This window comes from Juglans microcarpa x Juglans regia, chromosome 3D (genome assembly GCF_004785595.1).
Source record: "Juglans microcarpa x Juglans regia isolate MS1-56 chromosome 3D, Jm3101_v1.0, whole genome shotgun sequence".
NCBI lineage: Eukaryota > Viridiplantae > Streptophyta > Magnoliopsida > Fagales > Juglandaceae > Juglans > Juglans microcarpa x Juglans regia.
Genome location: NC_054598.1, coordinates 12,612,084 through 12,639,216, shown reverse-complemented (window position 1 = coordinate 12,639,216; position 27,133 = coordinate 12,612,084). Strand labels below are relative to the sequence as shown.

The window sequence follows — 27,133 nt, the reverse complement described above, 5'->3', positions numbered from 1 at the left end:
AATAATTTCCTCGTTATTTTTCATTTTCTAGCTCGAACGATTTTCAACAGCCTATATATATAATCGTGTTTAATTGTAACTTCTACTTCTTTCTATCAGTTTAAGTTTTTGATCGGGTAAATAGTAATTTCACATGTTAAACCACTACATATACCTAATTCCCTAGCTAGCAGCTAGTAGCTAGTCGTAGCAGAACAGTTTGTCCAAACCAATTGGCTAAAATTATTCGAAGATTCTGATCTCTGAATAGAAGCCATGCATGCATACCATTTGCTTGTTTAATTAACAACATGCACCTCCGAATCGACCATGGGAGTACGATTTGTACCTGCGCTGCATGCACGGTGAAGACAAATATGATCTCGTTTCTCCCGTACATGCATGCTATCTCTTTCATACATAAGGGAAATTAAAATTATACGTACGTACCTTGTTATACGAGCTTAATTAATTAATACTTGTGGATTATTATCTGTTAATGTTTATGACGTGCACTTTAAATTATAAATTATATCGTGCATTTTAAGTAATCAATAAATTTTAGTACGCATAAAAAAATAGATTGGATGACATAATTTTAATGTCTAGATCTCAGTTGGCCGGGTGACGTTCATCGAAATTAAATAGAAAAATACTATTTTGTCCACTCCATTTGATCCTTCATTTTGATATCTCATATATTTTAATTTTTTTTTACTTAATAGTTAAGGAAATGATTATTAGTATATTGATATATTTTTTTTATATTTTTAATTTTTTTTTAAAATGATAAAAAAATATGAATAAAAAAATTAAAAATAAGTAAAAATAAAATTTTGAACTAGCGGTCAAAAATGAGCGACCGCTCAAATAATTAATAAGTAGTAGTTGAGGTGCATATTAAAAATAATTGATATTTCGGCTTAATTCATCTGTGCCCCAATGATCCCTTCAAACCAACCATTATTGACCAAATTAAGATGTTATAGAGACATGAATGCATCAAAGGAGCGGCCTCTCGTTTCATGACTATTACTGAAAGCTGCATGATGACTAGGAAAAAAAGGACATGTACATGGAGTACAGTAATGTCAATCTGAGCTTGTGATCAACAATCGATTAAATGTTCCTCTCCTTATTCCAGCTTAATGGTCATATGTATACGTACCTTAATTATAACTTTGAAATCTTGACAGATAAATAAATAATGGTCACCCATTGATGAAATTATAGCAATACTTTATATCACTACAAGAAAAATATTTATATTATTTACGATAAAAATAAATATACTCTCGTCGCAATACTTATTCATTTTTATCGTAAAAAATTAGTCACAAATAATATTTTTCCTGTAATAACTATAAATGCAATATGTCGTTAATATATAAATATTAATGGAAATGAAGGGATAAACTTGAAATATATATAAAAAATAGGGAAATAATAGTCCCTAACCACTTCTTAAAAAGCCCACAATGGTCACCCGAGTCAATGATGATTTCCGTGGCTGAACTTTGACCGAAATGGTTTCAGGCCAGTCATGTCCGTGTGACATCTAATGTACGCACACTACAATTAATAATCTTCAACACGTTTAATATTTAAACAGTGTTAATTGAGAGCGAGCTAGACAGCTTAGAATGGATTAATTCTATTACCACACACACACACATATATAATTATTAAGGGTCAATTTGATGAATACTATTAATTTGATTGTGAAATTACAAGTTTATTTATTTATTTATTTTTAAAGATAACTAATTAAGAAATTATAAAATAAAATAAGTTTATTTTGTTGCTTCTTGGAGTTTATTTACACATTAATTTGATATTTCTCTGCGATCGTCGTCATAACATGGCCAAGGATGAGCTGGGAATTGGCATTTTTTAAAAGAGCAAGTCAAAAGTCTTGAGGTCTGCCTCTAGTCCTTATATAATAACAATCAAAACTACTCAGTCGATTGGAATGGTACAGAACCAGAATTTTTTCGAAAGCATTAATGGAGAACAATACTTCGGAAATATCTTTTCTCGGTAACATGCAGGATAGGGAAGACAGAACAGTGGAATCTATTGGTAAATTAGAAGCTGGTAGTAGTGGTTCCACCGTGATCAACAAGCTGGTGAGTTTCTTAATTTCTTGCCTAGCTAGCTAGCTGCTGCTTGCAAATGATTATATACACTTGGATAGCTATGATCTGCATGGTTTTCAGCTCCCTGATTTTCTTTTCCGGTAGAGTTTGATCCTATATCGTGGGTAAAGTTGGAATCTAGAGTAAATCTTTTCTATTATTTTTATTTCTTTATGAAGAAGTTTGGGGGTCGAATCAATCATTTTGGTTGCTTTTTGGATAGAGTTTTGAGTTAGCAATTTCCAGGCTTAATTTGAACGTTCCCCAGGATCCATGAATACCTTATGAAGATATCGACCAATACAAATTCTTGAAAATCTAGCTTGGAATTTTCATAGATGAGTCTTCATGATATGTTTGACTGTTGTTGGTGTTCTCCTTTTTTGTGGCCTGATGATCATATTGATCTTCTTTTAACGCGATTATTTTGAATTCAGCTTCATATATATATGTAAATACAATCCTTAATATGCATGGAGCTGTACCCTTCTACTTTCCAGGAAGTTCATGGGAAGCATATTGATCAAGAGGAGGAAAACTGTACTTCGATGCCTTCTTCTCCTAGTCGAAAAAATCTAAACAGTGTCAAACAGGTAAAGAAACCGGGAAGTCGATCCGGAAATGAACTATCTGAATTAATGAAGATGCATGCAATATATAAATAAATAATTTTTTTTTTTTTTTCATTTTCCGTTCTTTTTCTCAATTCCCTTATATTGATCAGCTTCAAGGATCTTATTTACTTAATTCGGCGCTTCTTCTTCTTTTTTCATTTTCTAAAGCTATGCATGAGTTTCTATATATCAAGATATATAAGCTAATAATTCTCGTATGATGATCTATTGGGCACAGAGAGAGTACTGTATATTCACTTTTACTGTGACAGATATATATGTACAATATCATGGCAGATTTGTCACAAAATTAGTACTTTAATTAGTACATATTGATATGTCTATGCTTGTGTACTATAATTGTCGTGCGTATAAGTACCTCATGAATTAAGCAGAAGATTGTTAATTATAGCTTCCAAAAGCCATAAATATTGCCGGCCAATGGTACTGAATCCATATGATTTAGTGGATCCATCACGTGGTAGATCTGATTTAATATCACAACCTACGACTTAAGACCAATTTATAAGGATTTCCAGGCTGGTCTTCAAAGTCAAAATCCTTTTTATCTGTCACCAAGTTCATGTCGAGTGAGTTCCATCAATGATTTTATCTTTCTCTCAGTCCCTTTTTCTTTGTCCTTTTTTTTTTTTTTTTCTCTTTCCTCCTTGTACGTCTGTTCGTTTATTTTCAGCAAAGCAAAATTTGTAGCTGCTGGCCCCTGGGGCCTACATATCCTCTGTCATCTATATATATATTATTACAATAATCAAGTTATAATTAGTTTCTCCAATATTCACAGGTGCCTTGTGCAATGGAGAAAAATACCAAGGACTTGCTTTCCAATTCCACAAGAAAGAATCAGGTAAGATGATGATCTTCTACGTACTTACTCGATCGGGGGCAGATATTTTAGCATAACATCGTGAATCCTTCTCATGATATCTAACGTACATATATAGCTCATGCATTTAATATCGTAAGATTGTTCCTAATTTAGCAGCACATGATTTTTTCTTTTTCCCAGGAGGAGCAGCTAAAATTAGCTGAAGCTGAAATGGAAGAGGTTAAAGGAGAAAACGAAAGGTTAAAGCTGTTATTGGCACGAATTGCAAAGGACTACCAAACCCTACAGATGCATTTCTTTGACATTCTTCAACAAGAAAAAACCAAATATACAGATACAGCTTCTAGCAATCAGCCAAGAGAGGAACCTGAAGTACTTGTTTCCCTCACCCTTGGGATAGCGTCAACTGATCCTGAGGAGGTCGGAAAGGATGACAAAAAGAATAGTAACTTGAGTAATGGCCGACTAGAGAACGAGAAACTCAGTGGAGAACTTTCACTCGGGTTGGACTGCATATCTGAGCCAAGCTCAACCGAGAATATGAGGAACGCAAGCTCCAAGAATAGCATTGATCAGGACCTGAAGGAAGAGCAGCCCACTGAAATTTGGCCACCGAATAAAATTTTAAAGACTGTAAGAAGTGGAGACGATGCAGTTTTAGAACAAGGCTCGTTGAAGAAAGCTAGGGTTTCTGTCAGAGCAAGATGCGACACCCCAACGGTTAGTGTTGGTATTTTTTAATAAATAGTTTTTTTTTCAGTAACGTTTCTTTTCTGAGATGTTCATTACCAACGTTTATTTTTAAGAGTCCATTCACATCTTTACCTTTTTTTTTTTTTCCGTTTGAGCTTTTTCTTCTTTATTTTTAGACAACTGTTACGTACACAAAAGAAATTATATAAAAGAAAACTCATAAATTAATGTAGCTTCATGTGATGCATTAGATTTATTTTATATTAAAATAACTTTACAATCTGACGTACTGTATCAATCTATATCAATTTATAAATTTATTTTTATGTAATTGTTTTGTAACTAAACTATTTCTCTTATTTTTATTAACTAATTTCTTATTGCTCTTAATGGTCCTATAAACTTCTGCTGTCGGTTTTTTCTTTTAAGTTGGTAATGAATGAGTGTGCCGTTTCTTGGAAAAAAACGTTAATCTTTTCATTAAATTTGCCCTTTTAATTCATCATTCATTACACTATTACCGAGCCAATCTTTTCTCATGAATGTATGTGCCGGCTCTTAGTGTTTTTTGAATTGTTTAAATTTGGATGGAGGTTGGCGTCTGTCTATAGTCTATTATTATTATTTTTAGTGTGGCGTTGCTTTATCTGTACATTAATATAGAGAAAATGATCTCTAGAGAGATTAAAATAAGGGTTCTACCTAGATAATATTGAGAGTATTCCTAGATAAAAGAGATGTGTTCTTTTGAGTGGAACATTTGACTCAACTACTTGTATAAAATAGGCTTGAGTCATACGACGATCAGTTGGACTGTGGTATCTTAGAGGAGTCAAGTCAAGATGAGTTTTACTACATCAGTTAATTTGAGATTTTGTATACCGCAGAATGCTTGAATCCCTTAAAGAGAGCAAGATTTCCTTGCCACAGTCCAAATTGATTTCGTTTGAATATTAATTTCATTATAATTTTTATTATATTATTGTGTATTTCACAACAGTTAGTATCAAACTTGATATGTGTAAGATACGTTTGAGAACAACTGTTTTAGGGTTCCAGTACTGTCACCGCCTGATCATATGACATGCAACAAATGACCTTTTGTGTTTCATGATAACTACATTATATAATGTTATAATACATCATCACGTTGTGTGGTTTAGACAAAATTAATGGATTTTTTTTCTTCTGATTTTTCTTGTATATATAGATGAACGATGGCTGTCAATGGAGAAAATACGGACAGAAGATAGCTAAAGGAAATCCATGCCCTCGGGGATACTACCGTTGCACAGTCTCACCATCTTGTCCTGTGAGAAAACAGGTATATCTTCTGCCTGCATTGTGTTGAAATTTATATGGTATGGTCAGTTGGCGTTATCAAAAAACTATATATGCATCTAATAGCTGATGATCATGATATAGCTTGTCATAGAGTTTCAACATGCATGGCCATCATTCGCAACTTAAAAAGGGAATTTCGGAATTAGAAACTTCATTTATATATTAGATTCTTTCTCAATTTTCAGGTGCAAAGATGTGCTGATGACATGTCCATCTTGATCACTACCTATGAAGGAACACACGATCACCCGCTTCCAGTTTCAGCCTCAGCCATGGCTTCCACCACTTCTGCTGCTCTTTCTATGCTTCAATCCCGCTCATCGAGCTCAACAGGCATCGGGATCTCAGCCTCTGTCCCCATCTCCTCCATGGCTACTAACCTCCATGGATTCAACTTCAGTACACTCTCCCAAACTTCAAGACCACCACAATTCTATATTCCAAACTCTTCAATCTCAACTTCAAATTCACACCCAACAGTAACTCTTGACCTCACCAGTACTGCACCATCCACCTCCTCTCCTCTTGGAAGGTTTTCTTCTAGTTTCTCATCTACACCAAGATATTCCTCAACGTGTCTAAACTTTTCCTCATCATCTTCCGCTTGTTTAGAGCCTAACGCCCTACAACCATTTTGGCATGGTTATACTGGCTACAACAATAATGGAACTTCGGCTTTCAATCAAAACCATATCGGGTATTTGAACAGTACTGGAAAGCAACCTGCATTGCAAGAACATCTGTTCCAAACTTACATGAACATGAATCAGAATGCTTCTCAGCAGCCTTTCAAAGAAACCATAGAAGCAGCAACCAAGGCAATCACATCAAACCCGAATTTTCAATCAGTTCTAGCTGCAGCACTCACATCATATACTGGAGACGGTGGCGGGAATTCCCGAGATCAAAATCAGGGTGTAGTAAATAGCTCATGCCAGAAGATGAAGTGGGATGAGTCTCATAGGGCGAATCCTATGATCTATCAGTCTAGCCAGAATGGCATAGGGTGTGGGTCAAGCTACTTGAACATCAAATCGTCCTCTTTAAATTCTCCACAACAAAGTGGCTTAACCTTGTTCCCGACTTCATTGCAACTTTCTGAAACGAAGAGTAGTGCTGCTTCCGCGGCTTCCGCTGACAATGGGGACCTTTCCAAGTTGTGAGAGTTAAGTTTAGTGGTGTCCGTCATATTTTCTAGCTTGCTATTAGTGAAACGACCCAGACGATGATTTTATTGTTTTAAGGTTTGCTAAATCTTCTGTGTAATGAAAATCTGGATAAGGTTAATTTCATTTCTGCGCAATTGCATGTAACTCTGTAAGAATAGTCTTCTTGCCAGCGGGGTTTCCACCGACAGTAAGCAACGACTTTGAATAATAGATTACAGGAGCCAGAAATTCAATGAAGAAATTCCAATGTAGGTATTGACATTAATGGATAAAAGGGGAAAAAAAAAGTTAAAAGAAGGTATTGAAATCCCATAGCTTCCTGCTGTTTCTAATGGATTCAAATAACTTTTGTTCAAAATACTGATGTCAGATATTTACTGATCAATAAAACATTTATTTAAGCGCATAGATCTCTCGGATATTTTGCATTTGCGAACATCCAGATTTTGATTTAAAGTTAGTGACATATATAAAGAAAGATAAATATTATTTTTTTCACCTTGAAGATAAAGAAAGTGATATAATTACATCATTAATTAATGTGAGGCATTTAATTAAATTCTTACCTCAGTAATTGATATATATATATATATATAGTCATTTAATATGCGCTATATATATATATATTATGTATATAAGTAGGTCTTGTTGAATTTCTTTAATTAACATATATATATGACTGAAGTTAGCAGCAATTAAAGAGATCTAGTAACGTCAAGACAATATTATTAATTAGGGTCCCTCTACGTACGTACGTGCACCAATGATGCGTACCGATTGTGTATTTTATTTTTTAATATTAAAAAGAAAATAAAATAAAATGTACAGTCGGTCCATATTATATGTAATTAGCATTTTTCATATTATTCATAGGAATTATCAACAGTACTGCTGATGCGATGGTACTGCCGGGGCGCCATCTTGCCATATATTGCAGTACTAATTGGGGCTTTAAGTTTATAGAAAAAATCTATTCTTAATCTATTTTTTCATCATCATCTCATTATCTTATGATATGAAATTACATGACAGATTCACAAGTAAGATAGAATTAATAATCATGCATAATCATACCACATCATAAAATGATAAGAGGATGATAAGAATTTAGATGATTAGTATCTTTACTCATTGTCAAATTATCACTTGTTCCATTCTGATATCATGCATCTAAAATTATCATTTATTTGAAAAAATTTAACTTATAAAAACTATAAATATAAACATTTATATTTATCAAGAGAAACCCAATAACTTTTTAATTTTGTCTAGAGAATTTTTATGGATGCAATTCTCGATGGAAACAGATTTTTGTAAATTCTCCCCAAAACTAAAAGATCATTAAATTGTTGAGTACTATGGAGTTTGGTCCACATAACTCGAGCAGAGGCAAGTCAGAGAGTTTGCTTAAAGAGTCGCTCGACACATGGCTCGAGCAGCTGTGGGAAATAGGTTCGCTCGATGTAGGCTCGACACGCCGCTCGAGCAAACATCGCTATTATTCGAATTTTAGAGTTTTTCCGTCATTTCACTATATATATGTTATGTTATGACATATGGCCATGCAATGTATGCACAGTAGTCGCCCCCACTATTGTATTGTGATTCCTCAAGTAATAAAATCCTCTACAACTGCCGTGGATGTAGGCAATTTGTCGAAGTACGTAAACCTTGTGTCGTGTGTGATTGTTTTTTGTGTTTATTTTTACTTTATTATCATCATTTTTTACAACAATCGGTATCAAGAGCCAATATTCGGGTCTAAGGAAAAACGATGGCTGGAAAAGAAGTAAAGGTATCGGGGATCGAAAAGTTCGATGGCACGGATTATGGAAAGTGGAGGATGTAGATAGAAGACTACCTCTATGGAAAGAGACTCCAATTTCCATTGTGGGAAAGAAGCCGGACAGCATGACAGTTGTTGATTGGAACCTGTTAGATCGACATGTTTTGGGGTTACTCGGCTAATTCTGTCAAGATCTGTTGCATATAACATCATCAAAGAAAAGACGACTGCAGATCTCATAGCGGCTTTGTCAGGTATGTATGAAAAGCCGTCAGCGAATAACAAGGTACACTTGATGAAAAAGTTATTCAATTTGAAGATGGCAGATGGTACGTCTGTTGCCCAATATCTAAATGATTTTAATACTATCACAAATCAGTTTTTGTTTGTTGAAATTGAATTTGATGATGAGATACGTACATTGATACTATTGGTCTCATTCCCAAATAGTTAGGAAGCCATGAGAATGACTGTCAGTAACTCTGCCGATAAATCAAAGTTAAAATATGATGATATTCGTGACTTGATTTTGGTTGAGGAGGTGCACAGGAGAAATTCAGACGAGACCTCGAGTTCAAGTTTAGCATTGAATGTTGATTCTCGGGGAAGATCATAAGACAGTAACTCAAATAGAGGTAGATCAAAATCAAAGAACAGGGGTAAGAGCAAGTTAAGGCCTGGTCAGTAGGAAACTTGCTGAAATTGTGAAAAAACTAGCCACATAAAGAAGAACTGTAGAAATCCTAAGAAGACAGAGAATGATAGTGCTAATGTGGTAACTGAAGAAGTACAAGATGCATTATTGCTTGTAGTTCATATTCCAGTTGATGACTGGATACTGGATTCAGGAACTTCCTTCCACACATCTTCCCATTGGGAGATAATGCAGAACTATATTGCAGGTGATTTTGGAAAAGTGTACCCGGTTGATGAAGAGGCTTTGAACGTGGTGGGAATGAGAGACATTGATATTGCACTCTCTAACAAGAACAAAGAAGGTCAGCCACACTCCTGAGTTGAAAAAGAACCAAATCTCTATTGGACAGCTCGATGATTGTGGTCATTCAGTGGTGTGCTCAGATACCACCTGAAAGGTCACTAAAGGGGCATTGATACTATCTTTGGGTAAGAAAACTGCTACACTTTGTATGACTACTTGGTTGAATAATACTATTGCTACTACCGTTGTAGAGAGCACAACAGATTTGTGGCATTGCAGGTTTGGCCAAATGAGTCAAAAGGGCATGAAAGAACTTCTGTCTAGAGGCAAGCTACCAGAACTGAAGTCAATTGATCTTAGTATGTGTGAGAGTTATATTATGGGGAAACAATAGAAGGTCAGTTTCTTGAAGAGTGACAGAACACTAAAGGCAGGAAAATTGGATCTTGTACACACAAACTTGTGGAGACCTTCTCCAGTGGCATCCCTGGGAGGTTCTCATTATTATGTCACGTTCATTGATGACCATAGCAGGAAGGTATGTGTTTATTTTTTGAAGCATAAATCTGATGTATTTAATATGTTTAAAATTCGGAAGGCCATGATTGAGACAAACAGACTTGAATTTGAAATGTTTGAGATCTGATAATAGTGATGAGTATACTGATGGTGGGATTAAGGAGTACTGTGCAGCTCTAGGTATCAGAATGGAGAAGATCATTCTTGAGACACTACAGCAAAATGGAGTTGTTGAACGTATGAATAGAACCATAAATGAGCGTGCTAGAAGCATGAGGTTGCACGCTAGATTACCACTTACTTTATGGGCAGATATAGTCAGCACTGTCGTCTACTTGATAAATAGAAGGCCATAAGTTCCGTTGGATTGTGGAATGCCTGAGGAGGCTTGGAGCTGGAAAGAGGTCAAGTTTTCTCACCTTAAATCTTTTGGTTTTCTTCTATTCTTGTTGATTTTGATGCTCATAGTAAACTTGAGGCTAAGTCAAAGAAATGTTATTTCATTAACTATGGATACGAGGTATTTGACTATCATTTCTGGGATGATCAAGGTCAGAAGATCATTAGAAGCAAGAATACGATTTTCAATGAGAAGATTACGTACAAGGACAAGTCCAGTACAGTTGCTGAAGCAGCTCCTCAGGAATCTAAGTTCGTGAGATTGGATGACCTACCAGAGGCCACAGTGCAGTGCAGAGATGTGAGTGACGGGGAGAGTGGGTCTGGTGCACCTATTCCTATTATTTCGCAATCAAATTCAGAGCCGTCCACTTCTACAACTGCAATTCACAGGTCAGTTAGGACTATTCGTCCTCCACAGCGTTTCTCACCTACTTTGAATTATATTTTGTTGACAGATGATGGAGAACCTCAGAGTTACGAAAAAACCTTGCAAAATGAAAATTCTAGCAAGTAGGAGCTGGCCGTGAAGGATGAGATGGATTCCTTCTTAGGGAATCAGATATGAGAGTTGACAAAACTTTCATTAGGGAAGAAGACATTGCATAACAAGTGGGTGTACCGAGTAAAAACTGAGCATGATGGCAGTAAGAGGTACAAGGTCAGGCTAGTTGTAAAAGGCTTTCAACAGAAGCAGGGTATTGATTATTCTGAAATCTTTTCTCCTGTGGTGAAGATCACAACCATCAGGTTAGTACTATCTATGATTGCTACTAAAGATTTATTTCTTGAGCAAATAGATGTGAAGACATTCTCTCTTCATGGAGACCTTGAAGAAAACATTTATATGCACTAACCTGAAGGGTTTGTAGTATATAAAAAGAAAGTTCAGTTTGTAGACTGAAGAAGAGCTTGTATGGCCTGAAGTAAGCTCCTAGAAAGTGGTATAAGAAATTTGATAGCTTTATGTGCAGTGCAAGGCACATCAGATGTCAAGCAGATCACTACTGTTATGTCAAGCTTTTTGACAATTCTTATATTATTTTGTTGTTGTATGTGGATGACATGCTTATTGCACGGGCTAGTATTGATGAGATCAATAATTTGAAGAAGTAGATGTCAGAGGACTTTGCAATGAAGGATTTGGGAGCTGCAAAACAAATCATTGGCATGAGAATTGTCAGAGACAGAGTCAGCGGCACGTTAGACTCTTGTAGGCTGAGTATGCGAAAAAGGTACTCAGCAGGTTCAATATGGACAAGGCCAAATCAATTGGTACACCCTTGGGCAGTCACTTCAGATTCGGCAATGATCAGTCATCAAAGTCAGAGGAGGAACAAGATTACATGAGTAAGGTTCCTTATGCCAAAGTTATTGGTTTACTTATGTATGCTATGGTTTACATTAGATCAGATATTGCCCATGTAGTGGGAGTTGTGAATAGATACGTGAGTAACCTAGGAAAACAACATTGGGAAGCTGTGAAGTGTATTCTAAGGTGCTTAAAAGGTTCTCAGAAACGTGCTTATGAGCTTAGAGGTGTAGGGATATGTTGATGCTAATTTAACTGGAGATATTAATAGAATAAAGAGTACCACAAGGTTTGTTTACACTCTGGGTGGTACTGCAGTAGCATGGGGTTCTAATTTGTAGAAAATAGTTTCGTTATCTACTACAGAAGCTGAGCACATTGCAGTGTTAGAAGTTTCAATGGAGATGATTTGGCTACAGGGTTTCTTGGAAGAATTGGGTAAAAGGAATCAGAATGGCACTCTTTACAATGATAGTCAGAGTGCCATATTCCTTGCCAATAATCTAGCGTTTCATTCCAGGACTAAATACATTCAGATCATGTATCACTTTATACGATCATTGTTAGATGATGGACATTTGTTACTTGAGAAAATTTGTGAAAGCAAGAACCTTGCTGATATGTTGACAAATGGTGTTACACTTGAGAAACTCAACTTTAGTTGGTCTTCTAGCATAAAGACAGGGGTAGTGAGTTGCAAAGGTGGAGGATATCATGTTTGAGGCAGAGGGCGATGCAGTGAGTGCACCAGTCTCCAAGTAGGAGAATTGTTAAGTATTGTGGAGTTTGGTTCATACCTCTCAAGCGGAGTCTTTAGCTGCTCGAGAGAAGACAAGTCAGAGAGTTCGCTTAAGGCAACTCGATAGTGAGCTCGAGTAGATGCAAGTTAGAGAGTTTGCTCGATACCGCTTTAGCTATCGCTCGAGCGAAGCAAGTTAGAGAGTTCACTCAGAGCCGCTCTATACACAACTCGAGCAATTGTGGGAAATAGGTTTGCTCAATGCGGACTCAACACGCCGCTCGAGCGAACATCGTTATAATTCAGATTTTAGGGTCTTTCTGCCGTTTCACTATATATATGTTATGTTATAACATATGGCTGTACAGTGTATGCACAGTAGTCACCCCCATTATTATATTGTGATTCTTCAAGTAATAAAATCATTTGCAGCTTTCATGGATTTAAGCAATTTGTCGAACCACGTAAACCTTGTGTCGTGTGTGATTGTTCGATTGTTTTTCGTGTTTACTTTTACTTTATTGTTATCGTTTTTCGCAACATAAACATAAACGCTATTATCTCTCTTTCAAGCCTTAAATTTTTAAAAAAAAAAAACATTTAAATAATCTTATTTTAATCAAAGAGTTGTACCAATGCTATTTCTTATTTATTTCTTTATTTTATTATATTTACTTGCATTTATTGATACGACACATTTAATTAAGTATTTAAATAAGATTCGCAAAACTGACTGATCTAATAATATAATATGGGAAGTGTTAGGGTTACTGTGTATTACTACCTATTTATTATTTATAGTTATTTTAAATTTTTTATTTTTTTATTATTTTATTTTAAGTATTTTTTTAACATCCTTAACTATTAAGAAAAAATTAAAAAAATATATAATTTTACTAATAATCCTTACTTAATCATTAAGTAAAATAAAAAATTAATAAAAAAATTAAATATAAAATAAATAGTAGGAGAATAACCTATCATTTTACGTATAATATATGGTCGAACCCACTCAACTTCATGTACTTCATGCCAGGGGACATACATAGGATTTGTAGCAGGTGAAAATGTCTCCCAGACTTTTACAAACTGCCGCGTGCCGAGTTATTACTCTGCCATGCGTCCACCACCTACACATGGCAAGGCTAGAGCCCATGCATGCAGTTATTAGAAGTTTAGAACCCGTATAACTGAAACTTTCAGGAGATGAACAGGGAGCTTTACCTTAGCATAACCGAGTCTTCATCTGTAAACACGACGTTTTGAACGGTATATATCTCTTTCCGAACATTTTCATTGCAGATCTCCTTTTCATGTCAAGTTATTTATTTCTTCTTTTTTTTTTTTTTTCAATTTTAAGATGTGGAACTTGAACGTGAATTCCATCTCGCCCTTTTCTTTGCTATTGGTCAAGTATTATTATTTTCTTTTTTGGGTCAAGAAATTCAAACTTTTTAGATCAATGAACACGATTGTAAAAACAAAGTTCATTGTACAACACCTCTTTATGATGGGCGTGTGAGATACCATGATGATTTGGTGTTGAACTCCAATTATTTACAAAGGCTAAAAGGAAATATGCGATATTAAGAGTTAAAAAAGTAGCACACCCAATTGGATTTTACCCATGGTGAGCCGTCCGTGTTGTGTAGAAGTAATCACACCATTTTGTTTTTAAAAGGAAGAATTTGGGATATTGGGAAACTCTAGTAAGTGCCTTTGGTGTAGGTAATAGGTATGGCAGCCGAACAATTGATCAAAGACAGTTCTTCACTTTCAAGCTATGATGCTTATTTTGAGAAGATCCAGTCAAGGAAGAAATTACCACGACCTCTGCAAGAGATTTTAACAAATGCATTTTCAGATATTCCAGTTTCATCATTCCCACAAGTTCCCCGTGGTAAAGGTGATTATCAACAAAATTGTTGTGTATAGTCTTGTAAAGTTTTAGCGGTACTTGGTTCATTTACTTAGCATGAATTGAAGGAAAGCATATCTGAATCACTAAAGACAGCGTTGCACATTGCCTATTATATCCTGCAGTGATTGAAATCTCAGCAGACACTTCCGTTGCTGATGCTGTAAAGATTTTATCTGAATGCAACATTTTTTCGGCTCCTGTGAGAAACCTTGACAAAGGAAATAGTTCAGATTGGAGAGATAGGTACCTAGGGATCATAGATTACTCTGCCATTGTTCTGTGGGTCTTGGAGAGTGCAGAAGTTGCTGCCGTTGCCCTATCAGCTAGTTCAGCAACAGCCGCTGGAGTTGGTGCAGGCGCAGTTGGCGCTCTTGGGGCACTAGCATTGGGTGCGACAGGGCCTGCTGCAGTGGTGGGGCTAACAGCTGCTGCAGTTGGTGCTGCTGTGGCTGGTGGTGTTGCAGCAGATAAAAGGATGGGAAAAGATGCTCCCACAGCTGCTGACAAATTGGGCGAGGATTTTTACAAAGTTTTTTTGCAAGATGAACCCTTCAAGTCAACCACAGTAAGCTTGTCTTTGCCAAGAGCATAATTTGTAGAGCCTAAGTTGCCTTTAGTACCTCATATAATATTGTTTGTTTGGACTAACTTAAGCGATAGGTTGTGTCATTTTTATTGTCTGCCCTCCTTTTCTCCATTAATTATGAGCAATTTTAATTTTATTTGGTCGTGAAGTGCCTTGATGGAACCAAGTGAGACATAAAATCGAAATCAAATCATATTAGAAATGAAGTTTCTTTCTTCTTCTTTTTTTTTTTTCTTTTTTGTTTCAGGTGAGTTCAATAATCAAATCATTCCGTTGGGCTCCTTTCATTCCAGTTTCAACAGATAGTTCTATGTTGACTGTCCTACTGCTACTCTCCAAGTATAGGATGAGGAATGTACCTGTAATTGAAATAGGCAAGCCGGAGATAAAGAACTTCATTACTCAATCCGCAGTCGTTCAGGGTCTTGAGGGTTGTGCAGGAAGGGACTGGTTTGACAGCATTGCTGCACAGCCTATATCTGATTTTGGACTTCCTTTCATGTCTTCTGCAGAGGTAAGCTTTGCACTGTTAAATGAGTGTTCTTCTAGGTCACTATTGAATTCATACTTCCAAAATGTTCCTTTGTCTTCTTGGCCAGGTTGTAAGCATCCAGGGCAGTGAGTTGATTCTACAGGCTTTCAAGAGAATGAAAGAGAAGCAAATTGGTGGTCTTCCAGTGGTAGGACCAAAGAAGAAGATAGTGGGAAACATAAGCATGAGAGACATCCGATACTTACTGCTGAAATATGAGCTTTTCTCAAATTTTAGGTAGCGTAAAAGGCAAAGCTTTGAAATTCAAGAGTCCATTGTTTCAATTTGATACATTATCAAGATTTTCAAGTGTCAAGTGTGAACATAAGAAACCGTAAGAGTTAATTTTGGGAGGAGATAGGGGTTACCATATCAATCTATCCTCCATATGTTAACTTGCTCCTCCATGTTAGTCTTGACTGTCGACTTTATTCTATTCGCCGTTTCATTCAGGAAGCTGACTGTGATGGATTTCGTGCACATCATTGCCTCCCAAGAAGCCGGCAAAGTCGTCCCTCCAATTACATGCAAACCCAATTCAACTCTGGGCAGTGTGATCCACAAACTTGCTTCAAGATCAGTCCACAGGATTTATGTGGTAGCTGGAGAGGAGGATGAAGTTGTTGGCGTCATTACACTTAGAGATGTGATTTCTTGCTTCATTTATGAACCACCCAACCACTTTGATAACTACTTTGGGTTTGTGGTGAAGGAAATGCTAGAGTAGTGATGCTTCAGGTGCGGAAATCCTTTCAAATTTATGGAAGTGGAGATATGTAACAAAATCTGGTTTAGGACCAGAGAACAACAACTTAAATACCATGTATGTACTTTTCATATTTATCCTCTAAAGCTAAAGCAAGGGTGCATCTTTTTTTGGGCAAGTAAAACCAGGGTGCTTTCTCAAACATTTATGATTTTATCCCCTCGTTATAACCTTAATCATTTCACATCCCTACACCTTCCAAATGCAGCATGCATATTGTACAGGACTACAAAAGGAGTTGGATTTTCTGGCTCTAAATCCGAAAGCTTTATTGCCATTTGTTCGGGCAAAGAAGCAAAAACAGATGCAAATGCTTGGTAATTCTTTGTATTAACCCACAGAGCTTCATTCAAACGACCATAATCACTAGATCGGCCAAACAGATCCACCACGCAACCAGTTTACTCCTATTTTGGTTTCAAACGATCGCCTCATACTCATCATCCTAAGAAGTTGCCGACATCAAAGTAACTCTAATAGTCCTGGAATTCAGCCTGTGGCCCTGAGCGTTCCAAACCCATCTTGTTTTTATATTCTGGGTCTCTACGATACCCATTCTAAAAACCAGAAAGTACGGCATTCAGTGAAACCAGATTATTTTTCTTTCAGGCATTTCATCGAAAAGCTTGAGAGCACGTGTGGTATAGGCAGTTTCAGAGACGTGAAGCGTGGGAAGTGGTTGCGTAAATACCCATGTAGAGCTGAAGTGAGCTTGGCACGGGCTTTGATTGTAGAACCCATCCGTGACCAGCTTCGCTATATTGGGATTCATGGGATGGTTCGAAAATGGGCAAGTAATTAGGCTCCGCAGATTCCTGTACAAGGGAAAAAAGGTAGAATTGGTGGGGATGAGTTTAAGAGGCTACCTCGAACTAGCCCAGCGTGACATCGCTTTTATCTCTCAGTTTTTCCATGAAACACTTGCTGTGCCATTCTTGTATTGTTGCTTCCATCGTGTGCTTGCTTTTCCTTTTACCAGATTACAACCAACACAGACTGGTCATCAACAGAGAAGGGTTCTTTACAACTGTTATCACAGAGCCATCGATCCTCTATGGCTGAGGGTACTCGTGGGAGGCAGCAACATGAAGGTCTTCAGAAACAGGTGGATGTTCTGGAGGTGAAAATGGAGCAGCTTACTGATATGGTCAGCACGATGGTAGCTACCTAGCAAACAATGGCCAACAGAGACCTGCATGTAGCAAATGACATTGATCAGATTCATCAAAGGGGACCTACTCAGAAAGGTATCCGTTTGGATTTTCCTCATTTCGACGGGGAGAATCCCTCGGGTTGGATATTCAAAGCTTCACAGTTTTTTGAATTCCACCAAACAAACCCCCAACAACGTTTGTTAATGGCCTCCTATCATATAGAAGGTGAGGTTCTTGTGTGGTATCAAAGATGCCTTAGACATAGGCCAGTTTCACAATTAGGAGATTCTTACTCGCTATGTTGATCCGTTTTGGACTAACGTCGTATAATGATCCTATGGAAACACTTACTGTCTTAAACAAACATCAACAGTAGCAAGTTAGAAGGCTCAATTCGAGACACTTTTCAACAGGCTACGGGGACTCTCGAAACACCACAAGTTAAGTTGATTTCTAAGTGGCTTAAAGGATGAAATCAGGTTGTCGATTCGGATGTTTAACCCCATTAACTTAATGCAACATTTAGTTAGCCCGGATTCAGGAGAAATATCTGACAATCATTAAGAAACCATTGAAATTCCACATGGAAAAAGGGGTTGGATCTGGAGGTGCCTTTTCTAATGCAGCAAGTCATGCGGGAGAGGGGAATACTAAAACACAAAAATTCAGTCCCTATACCAAAAAGGTTTCATCGGTAACGATGGATGAGAAACGTCGAAATAGTCTTTATTATCATTGTGAGGAAAAGTGGAACCTGGCCCATGTGTGTAAGACCCCTACAATTTCTCTTACAAGCTTAGGAAGATTTTGATGAATCCGAAGGGGAAGGGACAATAGTACCAGTGTTGAACTGTGAAAGGGAGATACCACCTCAGGCAGTGGCCGTGGAACCTGAGATTTCCCTTAATGCAATTACGGGTACACCCAGCTCGGGTATTATAAGATTGGTTGGCAAAGTGGGAAAGGAGCAAGTAATGATTTTGGTCGATTCGGGAAGCACGCGCAATTTTTTAGACTCATCCATTGCCAAGAACAGTAGCTTGCCGATTGAGGAGTCTCAGAAAATTGCAGTTAAAATTGCAAATGGCCAGATTATCAAAAGTATGGGATATTGCAACATCGTCACAATGAAGATATAAGGTACGATATTTGAGCCTCCTTTCTATATACTACACCTTGGTGGGTGTGATGTGGTTTTAGGTATTAAATGGTTGGAAACATTGGGGTCCATAGTTTGGGGTTTTTCCCAACTTACCATGAAATTCTTGTACAAGGGAAAGAGAGTAGAATTGGTGGGGCTGAGTTTAAGTGACCCCACAGTGGAGAGCAGTAATAAGGCTATGCTTAATTCTGTCATGAAGGGAAAGGCCTTGTTTCTGCAGATTCTGGTGGAGAAGCAAGGGGGAGCAAACTGAGTGGAGGGGGGATGTGCAGAAAATTTTATCTAAGTTTAAGGGAGTATTTGAAGTACCAAAAGGGTTACCTCCTAGACGGGTACAAGACCACAAGATTACACTCAAGGCTGGGACCCAACCTATAAATGCTAGACCCTATCGTTATCCCCACTACCAAAAGGCAGAAATTGAAAAAATTGTTGCTGAGTTGTTAGAAAATGGGGTATTGAGACCTAGCACCATTCCTTTGTCATCACCCATTTTGTTAGTTTGTAAGGCGGCTGGAAGTTGGCATATGTGCTTGAATTATAGGGCATTAAACCAAGATATGGTGAAGGACAAATTTCCTATCCCGGTTATTGATGAGTTACTAGATGAACTTTATGGATCAATGGTTTTCTCAAAATTGGACCTAAGGTCCGGATACCACCAAGTAAGAGTAGTCCCAGAAGATGTGGCCAAAACAGCCTTTAGGACCCATGATGGACACTATGAATTTTTAGTGATGCCCTTTGGGTTGACTAACGCCCAATGTTTTGAATACCGTACCGGACGCCGTACCGGTCAAGGCACTGGAACGAAATATTTCGGTACCGGTACCGTTTCCGGTACATGCCGAAATTTAGGTCGTACCGGCTGGTATTTTGGCCGGTACGGAACAGGTATAGTACCTGTACCGGCCGGACGGCCAAAACTAAAAATTTTGGTCGTACCGGCCGGTACGGTACGAAATTTAAAACACTGCTAACGCCCCTTCAACCTTTCAAGGGTTGATGAACCATGAATTTTGACCATATTTAAGGAAATTCATGCTGGTATTTTTTGATGATATACTAGTATACAGTAAATGCTAGGCAGAACATGTAGAGCACTTGGAAAAGGTGCTGGAAGTTTAGGGTACCCGAGAGATTATTTGGGGCATGACATAAATGCAGCAAAGGTAATGGCAGATTCCAGCAAGGTGGCTGCAATGCTTGATTGGCCAACGCCAGTGAATGTGAAATCATTAAGGGGTTTCCTAGGATTGACAGGATATTATCGTAAATTTATAAACAATTATGGGACCATTGCTGCCCCACTCACAGATTTACTTAAGAAAAATTCATTTGTGTGGAATGAGAAAGCAATGAGAGCTTTTAATGAGTTTAAATCAACAGTAACCCAGCCCCCAGTCCTTAGGCTATCAGATTTTTTTAGACAATTTACCATTGAGTGTGATATTAGTGGAAGAGGGATGTGAGCAGTTTTGATGCAGTCGGGGACATCCCTTTGCATATATGAGCAAGGGACTTAAGGGAAAGGCCTTTCTTCTCTCTACTTATGAGAAGGAATTGTTAGCGTTGGTAACAGCTGTGAGGAAATGGATGTCTTATCTTTTAGGGCAGTCTTTTATGGTGAAGACAGACCAGTAGGCCTTAAAATTTATGCTGGAACAAAGAGTTGGAACAACGGCTCAACAAAAATGAATTAGTAAGCTTTTAGGGTATGATTTTGTAATTACTTATAAGAAGGGTAAGGAGAATTTGGTTGCAGATGCTTTGTCCAAAAAAGGGGAGGAAGAAGAGTGGATTGAAGGTTCCCTAGCTATGATTTCTTTCCCTAACCCCGAGTGGGTAGTTGAATTTAAAGAGAGTTATGAAAAATCTGCTGAAATGCAGGAAATCTTGGAGAAGTTGCAGAAGAACCAATCACCCCTAAAGGGGTATCAAACACAGCAGGGGTTAATACTCAAGAAGGGCAGAATTGTAATTGTAATTGTACCTGACTCTTCAATTAAGAGTAAGGTGATGCACTTTATTCATGACCACCCCTTTGGTGGCCACTCAGGCTACTTAAAAACATATCAAAGAGCTAAGAGAGATTTCTATTGGAAGAGGATGAAGAAAGACATAAAGAGGCTTATCCGAGAATGTGACATATGCCAAATAGTGAAATACGAGACAACCTCACCAGCAAGGCTATGACAACCCCTGCCAACACCTCAGCAAGTGTGGACCGACATCTCTATAGACTTTATATAGGAGTTGCCTATGTCTAATGGTCAAAATGTTATCCTAGTGGTGATTGACAGGTTTACCAAATTTGGTCACTTCATAACTCGATCTCATCCCTATATAGCCCGTATGGTGGCCGATTTATTTTTGAATCATGTTTTTAAATTACATGGGCTTCCCCAAACTATTGTCACAGACAGGGACCTTATCTTTGAGAGTTCTTTCTGGAAGGCTTTTTCTCATTATAGGGGTCTACTCTTAATCACAGCTCTACTTACCATCTTCAATCAGATGGACAAACAGAGGCCTTAAATAAATGCGTGGAGAATTATCTAAGATGTTATGCAAGACTGAAACCTCAAAAATGGGCACAATGGCTACCTTTTGTAGAATTGTGGTACAACACTTTGTATCACAAGACAGTTAAGTTAATCCCATTTGAGGCCTTATATGGCTACCCCTGCCCCGACTCTTATCCTTTGTTCCAGGTATATCATCAAACAACTTAGTGGACCAAACATTAAAAACAAGGGATCAGATCATCAAACTATTAAAGGAGAATTTAGAAGCAACCAAAAACAGGATGAAGGTACAGGTAGACAAACATAGGTCAGAGAGAAAATTTGAAGTGGGTGACATGGTGTACCTGCGGTTATAGCCATATCGCCAACGGTCCCTAGCCACTCGCCGAAATTTGAAGCTATCTCCCCGCTATTATGGTCCCTTCCAAGTGGAGTAGAAGGTAGGTGAGGTGGCGTATAGCCTTAGGTTGCCAACGACATAAAAAATTCATCCCACCTTCGATGTCTCATGTCTTAGTTGGAAGGTGGGAGCCCAGATTCAACCTATAGGAACTCTTCCTCCAGTAGATGCGCATGGCAAGATACAAGTAGAACTGGAGCTTATTGTTGATCGGCGTATGAGGCGCCATGGAGACAAGGCAGTAATGGAAGTTTTGGTGAAATGGACTCGTGCAACTGATGAAGAGAACACGTGGGAAATTTTGTGGAAGCTTCAGCAACGATTTCAGCACCTTGCACACAAGGTGCTGTAATGGAGGGGAGAATTTGTTGTGAACCCCAAGTGAAATTGGGGGAAAATGGCAGAATTGAAGTACAAGGGTTCGAGAAGTTAGTTACGAAGTGAAGTGGAAGAAGGGCTGAAGCTCAGAATGACGCCGTTGCAAAATTAGATGGAGTGCAGTGTTTTGGCCAAGGTGAAACGAAGGGTTTCATTTAAGCTGAGGCTGTTGTTGTCGTTTAAATAAATAGTGTCATTTTTTGTATGAGTTTGTCATGTCTTAGTGGTTAAAAAATATATACTCAACTCTGGTTCCCTAACCGCACGCCACACTCCTGACGTGGTCGAACCCGGTTCTTCTCTATTCTTCTCCACGTCACGGTTTAACATCCATCCCACGAGCTGCTTCATTCTCGAGTTCCTCTCACCCTCGTTCTCCCTCAGTCCTCTCTCACCCTTAGTTTTTCAGAGACCTCTCACCCTCGCTTGTTCTCACTTAGACCTTTCAACTCTCCCTCTTCTCCCTCTCGAACCTTAGACACTTCTCTCTCACGCATTCTTTCTCACCCCGACGCCCTCACCCCATTCAGTCCCGAACCCTAGAAAAATTCATCATCTCACTCGACGCAGTACTCTCCGTCTGGATTTGCTGGAACATCTAACTCGAAGCCATTCTCTCCCTCATCTCACTCGATGCAGTACTCTCCGTCTGGACACAAGTATGTTTTTTTTTTTCCAATTCGTTTTAAATGTCTACCTTTGTGTCAATGTTGCGTCTCTCTCTCTCAGAGTTTCTGCATTTTTTTGGAGACACACTTTAATGGGACTCACTTCTCAGTCGCACATGTTTACCCATTAAATTCAGGAAAGTCCCTCAACATAGTTACTGGTAACTGCAAGTCTGTATCAGTGTCCCTTTCCTTTCTTCAAATTTTGGGAAGCTCTGAATTCAATTGTTATGGGCCATTTATCATTTCTATGGTACAATGCACAAAAGCAAAAGCCGACTGAAAACCTTAGTATTTTTTTTACTCCAAATAAAAAACCCTTTAGATTGTTTATTACACAAAATCTTTGTTCTAGCTAATTGGGCACGTTGGCTGGAGGGAATGAATATTTGTCAGAAGAAATCTGGAACTCTTGGAGCTCTAAGCCAAGAAGTTCCTCTCATGACTCATATGCGATGTTCAAATATGAATCTGTTTGGGCGACTGCCAAGCCATATTTTGGTGGCGGATTAGGAATATCTTCTACCTCTGAATGTGGATATATCCTATGTAGCACGAAGTAGGGCAATTTTCTCTTTCATTTTATTTTGTTTTTCCTTTGAACACTACTTATTATATGCTTATGAATTTTAACTATTTTGATCAATGAGTTTTAAGAAAAGCAGTAAAAATTTTGTTCCATGAAAATAATGTGATGCCCTCGAAATGAACTTTATTTTTGTTTTTCCTTTGTAAAAAATTTGTTGTGAGAACTGGGTACCAACAAAATTTGGTAAAGTATTAAGTTATTTCTTATTAATTATGTGAGCAAAAAAAAATTTGATTGAGCCTACATCCACCAATTTCTCATTTAGATTGTTTGCACTCTTCCTTTCTTGTTGTGCATTGCTATTTGCTATGGCTACATGAGATCCTCGTGTCACTCTTCTCCCTCAGTCCTCTCACCCTCGTTCTCCATATGTTGCTTTCCATTTTGCAACTTGATGCGCCTGGAGGTTTGCCTCTCTCTGAGTCCAACAGAGCTGCCATTTATCTTATGTTCGTATGTTAGTGATGAGAAACCTTGTAACAATTTCATGAATAGAGAGAAAAAAATAAGAAGATTTTTCATGGTGTGCCAAAACAACTCTATCTATCAACAGTAACAACTTGCAAGTAGTATAAGTTGTATAACCTTTTTTTTTTTCTTAATTCAATAACCCTTATGAACCTTTTGGTTAGAAAACTATATAAAAAAAAAAACTCGAAGTTTAAAAAATCAAAAGGCATGCATTAGGAAATTACAAGCCTAATAAATTGTGGAAAGTTTGATGGTTATCAAATATCGTCGAGAAAAAGATGATGTGTATAAACAGAAGCAAAGCTTTGTGCTTCCATACACGTTATATTTAATAGATATCACATTCATAGAACTTTACAGATATTCATAGCTACATATGTTGGCATTCATAACTAATTTTGGGTTCCCAACAAATAGTTATAGTCAGTTCAATTTGCAAAACTACAAAGATATAGTGGTATGAATAAGACCATCCTAACCGTGGAAGAAATACAAAATCAGCGCGCACACTTACAATAGTCTACGACCAATATCATGTCGAGGAAACAAAGCTCATTTCTACATACAACAACAACATCAACAACCAATAATTCCTCATTCTTCTAGCCTAAATATTGGGTCACTATGAAGTAGCACAGTCATAACCTTGAATTGCTTTCAGAAGGATTTCACCCAAGTTCTTTTAAGTTGATCCTAAAGTAATCCTAAATTAGTTAGAAACTTCTACAGTGTTTTGCGATCCAATTGCATGTCATTTTGCAATACATCATTGTTGATTTATTCTGAGTAAGACTGCTCTTCTCTTTTTGGTGAATGAAGAGCTTTTGTTCAAATTCTGTCTTAAGCTTTTCTTCCTCGTCATTGAAAATTTTGGAAGGTGCTTCAACATATGGTTGTTTATTTTCTCTTTATTTTATCATGTTATCATTTTGTTTAGAAAGAATTCATCAAAATTCATGTCCACATCTAATGTAATGTAATAATTGAGTATTCTAGAAGAAAATCATTTCGAGATTTTTTAATTTTTTACATATCAAATCCATGTTCCACTAAATTAAAGTAGTCTGAAAAACATGGACATCGTTGAAATATTGCTTTGCTATAGCATTATATATTGCTTAATCTCCACTAAATTAAAGTAGTCTGAAAAACATGGACATCATTGAAATATTGCTTTGCTGTAACATTATATATTGCTTAATCTTTGTATTGCTAAAGCAGGAAATATCATCCATATTTTAGCTGAATTTTTCTGATATTTTTGCTGTTCAGTTTTGTATCACTTAAATTCTTCTCTTATTTTGTTTTTTTTTTTCTTTTTTGGTATGCTAAAGCAGGAATGGAAGTAAGGTTGGATCAGTATTTATTTATTTCCTCAGTTATGGAGTTTAGATGGGATACCAAACCAGATTCTGTTGAAATCAGGATTGTGGGGTTGGATCTTTAAATTTCTGTAATTTTAAGTCGACTTAGGTTTATCTAGAGAATGAGGTGATGGACAGGTTCATTTAATTGTTTTGGGAATTGTCTCAAGTACTATGCCTTGTTCTGTTTTGAAAGATAGAAACTTTTAACAGGAATCGAGACTTTAGACAGATTTTGGTGTCATGCTTTGATTGCCAGAATGCAATACAATTCGCTTGTTGTTAGCATTTTAACATGCATTTTATCTGGTTTTAGATAGATTTTTACTTGGTTTGAAAAAAAAATAATGTCAAATTGATGTGAACAATAGATGCAGCCAGATTTTTTCTTCCCATACCTCTATTCTATCTACAAATTGGTGTCATACTTGCCTCGTGGTTTATATGATATTTGATATTCTGCTCCTACCATCTAATAATTCTGATAATGAAGCATGTGGGTAATAATTCAATGTTGCACTTAAAGTAGTCATATGTCAATCATCACGTAGATCAGCTATGGCATCGAGTCAATTATCATCATGTGTAGTTAATGATCTTGAAATGAAATCACCGAGTTGTTGGTGTGGTTTGAAAGCACCATTAAAGATCTCTCACACCCACAAAAATCCTAGAAGGAAATTTTATGCTTGTCCGAATTATGCAACGGTAAATAATTTGCCAACTTTTGTATTGCTTTTGAATGCATGTACAAAATTATTTATACATGAAGATTGAAATTCTTGAATTGTACACAGGAAGAAACAAGATTTCAATTCTTCATTTGGGCAGATATACTTCAATCAGTAGTATCTGAGAAAAACCTGACGAGAGAGAATGAAATTCGGAAGAGGGAGGATGCTTTATTGTTGCGTGAGTATGAAGCTCAAAAAGAAAAGAACAAACTAATAGAGAGAGAGAAAATGCTGAAGAAGCAAGAGGACGAACTTTGAAGAAGGATAGTAGAGAATAGGGTTGTACGTATATTGTTGTGTCTATATTGGATTCTATCTCTTGTAATAGTTTTTGGTTGGTTCTGAATGTAGATGTATCATGTTAGTTTTAAATGTAAATTGAATAATCGGATCCTAACATGTATGATATATTATCTATGAAGTCTAATTATGACAGCTTATATGGATAGAAGTAAAACTTAGTGCTCTTCATGCTCATGTTTTCACAAGTTTCATCAAGTTTTTTGATTAACTGTTTCTTGTCCATTTTTATCTTCCTTCAAATGAAAAATACAAGCGTTATTTAAATTTTATTTGTGTTGTCTCATATATGTGCCCATATTGATGTTATGTAAGTCGATGGAGATTTTGGTGTTGCTTATGTAGATTCTAGGCTAGGAGTTTGGACGTTGGTGTGCAAACACTTGTTTCTTTGTAGGGATGTTGTCTTGTAATTTTTTTACATTTTGTTGATGCTATAAGTTGGCCCATTTTATTGTGTGCTTGCACATTCTTGACACCAGCAAATTAGGGCGGTTGCACTGTTATGTGATTGTTGATGGCTAATTATATTTATGGTTGTTATGTGACTGTGGATGGCTAATTATACAACTGGTTGAGATATATTGGACTGCATACATATATTGTTCATTATTGGTCAGAAGGATTAGAAAATATGATGTCGCCCGGAGTATGCTGGACAAACAATTACTAGGAAACTTCATGCCCGAAAATCTATTGAATGAGAATTGCTAGAAGCCCATCCAAATATCTTGCTCTACGTTTGAGATTTGAAATGGACATGGTGGCCTACTCCCTGTGTGAATTTGGAGGTGGCGCAAGTGAGAAAAAAGGAACTTCAAGCCTATAGAGAAATCCATTTTCCTCTGCTTATTGAGCGCTTAAAGAACTCAAGGTATGGGTTCTTGAGGTTTAACATTGTTTTTACGAATGTTTATTAGTTTACCAATCTATCTGCCACACTGTATTGCTGTTTGCAGCCCTGTTTCTCCAACAAAGTTAAGAAAGTTGCAAAGATGTCCACTAACACCAGAAAAAGCAGCACTGGTCCTATCTGGACTTGGTTTTAAGCATGGAACTTACATTTATTTGGCTGGTTCTCATATTTATGGAGAAAAATCC

At 37.2% G+C, this 27,133-nt stretch overlaps 2 protein-coding genes and 3 long non-coding RNA genes across 5 annotated transcripts; 4 read left to right on the top strand and 1 right to left on the bottom strand.

Annotated features, from left to right (window-relative positions):
- The first annotated feature begins 1,862 nt into the window (after window positions 1-1,862).
- LOC121256355 (WRKY transcription factor 72A-like) lies at window positions 1,863-6,905 on the top strand. Its single transcript, XM_041157130.1, has 6 exons — window positions 1,863-2,108; window positions 2,618-2,710; window positions 3,534-3,596; window positions 3,759-4,298; window positions 5,482-5,595; window positions 5,801-6,905. Exons 1-6 carry the CDS (start codon window positions 1,986-1,988, stop codon window positions 6,776-6,778), a joined length of 1,911 nt encoding a protein of 636 aa, XP_041013064.1. The 5' UTR covers window positions 1,863-1,985; the 3' UTR covers window positions 6,779-6,905.
- Window positions 6,906-14,216: 7,311 nt separating this feature from the next.
- LOC121256353 (SNF1-related protein kinase regulatory subunit gamma-1-like) lies at window positions 14,217-16,402 on the top strand. The gene is made up of 5 exons (XM_041157128.1): window positions 14,217-14,385; window positions 14,523-14,965; window positions 15,234-15,500; window positions 15,586-15,755; window positions 15,972-16,402. The coding sequence occupies exons 1-5, from the start codon at window positions 14,217-14,219 to the stop codon at window positions 16,243-16,245; spliced, it is 1,323 nt and encodes a 440-aa protein (XP_041013062.1). The 3' UTR covers window positions 16,246-16,402.
- On the bottom strand, window positions 15,168-17,295 carry LOC121256354. The gene is made up of 3 exons (XR_005938977.1): window positions 17,151-17,295; window positions 15,887-17,040; window positions 15,168-15,622 (listed from the first exon to the last, which is right to left on the bottom strand). It is a non-coding gene; the product is annotated as an uncharacterized LOC121256354 (long non-coding RNA).
- Window positions 17,296-23,383: 6,088 nt separating this feature from the next.
- Window positions 23,384-23,661, top strand: LOC121256352. Its single transcript, XR_005938976.1, has 2 exons — window positions 23,384-23,490; window positions 23,597-23,661. It is a non-coding gene; the product is annotated as an uncharacterized LOC121256352 (long non-coding RNA).
- Window positions 23,662-25,093: 1,432 nt separating this feature from the next.
- Window positions 25,094-25,930, top strand: LOC121256351. Its single transcript, XR_005938975.1, has 2 exons — window positions 25,094-25,706; window positions 25,796-25,930. It is a non-coding gene; the product is annotated as an uncharacterized LOC121256351 (long non-coding RNA).
- The last annotated feature ends 1,203 nt before the right edge of the window (window positions 25,931-27,133 follow it).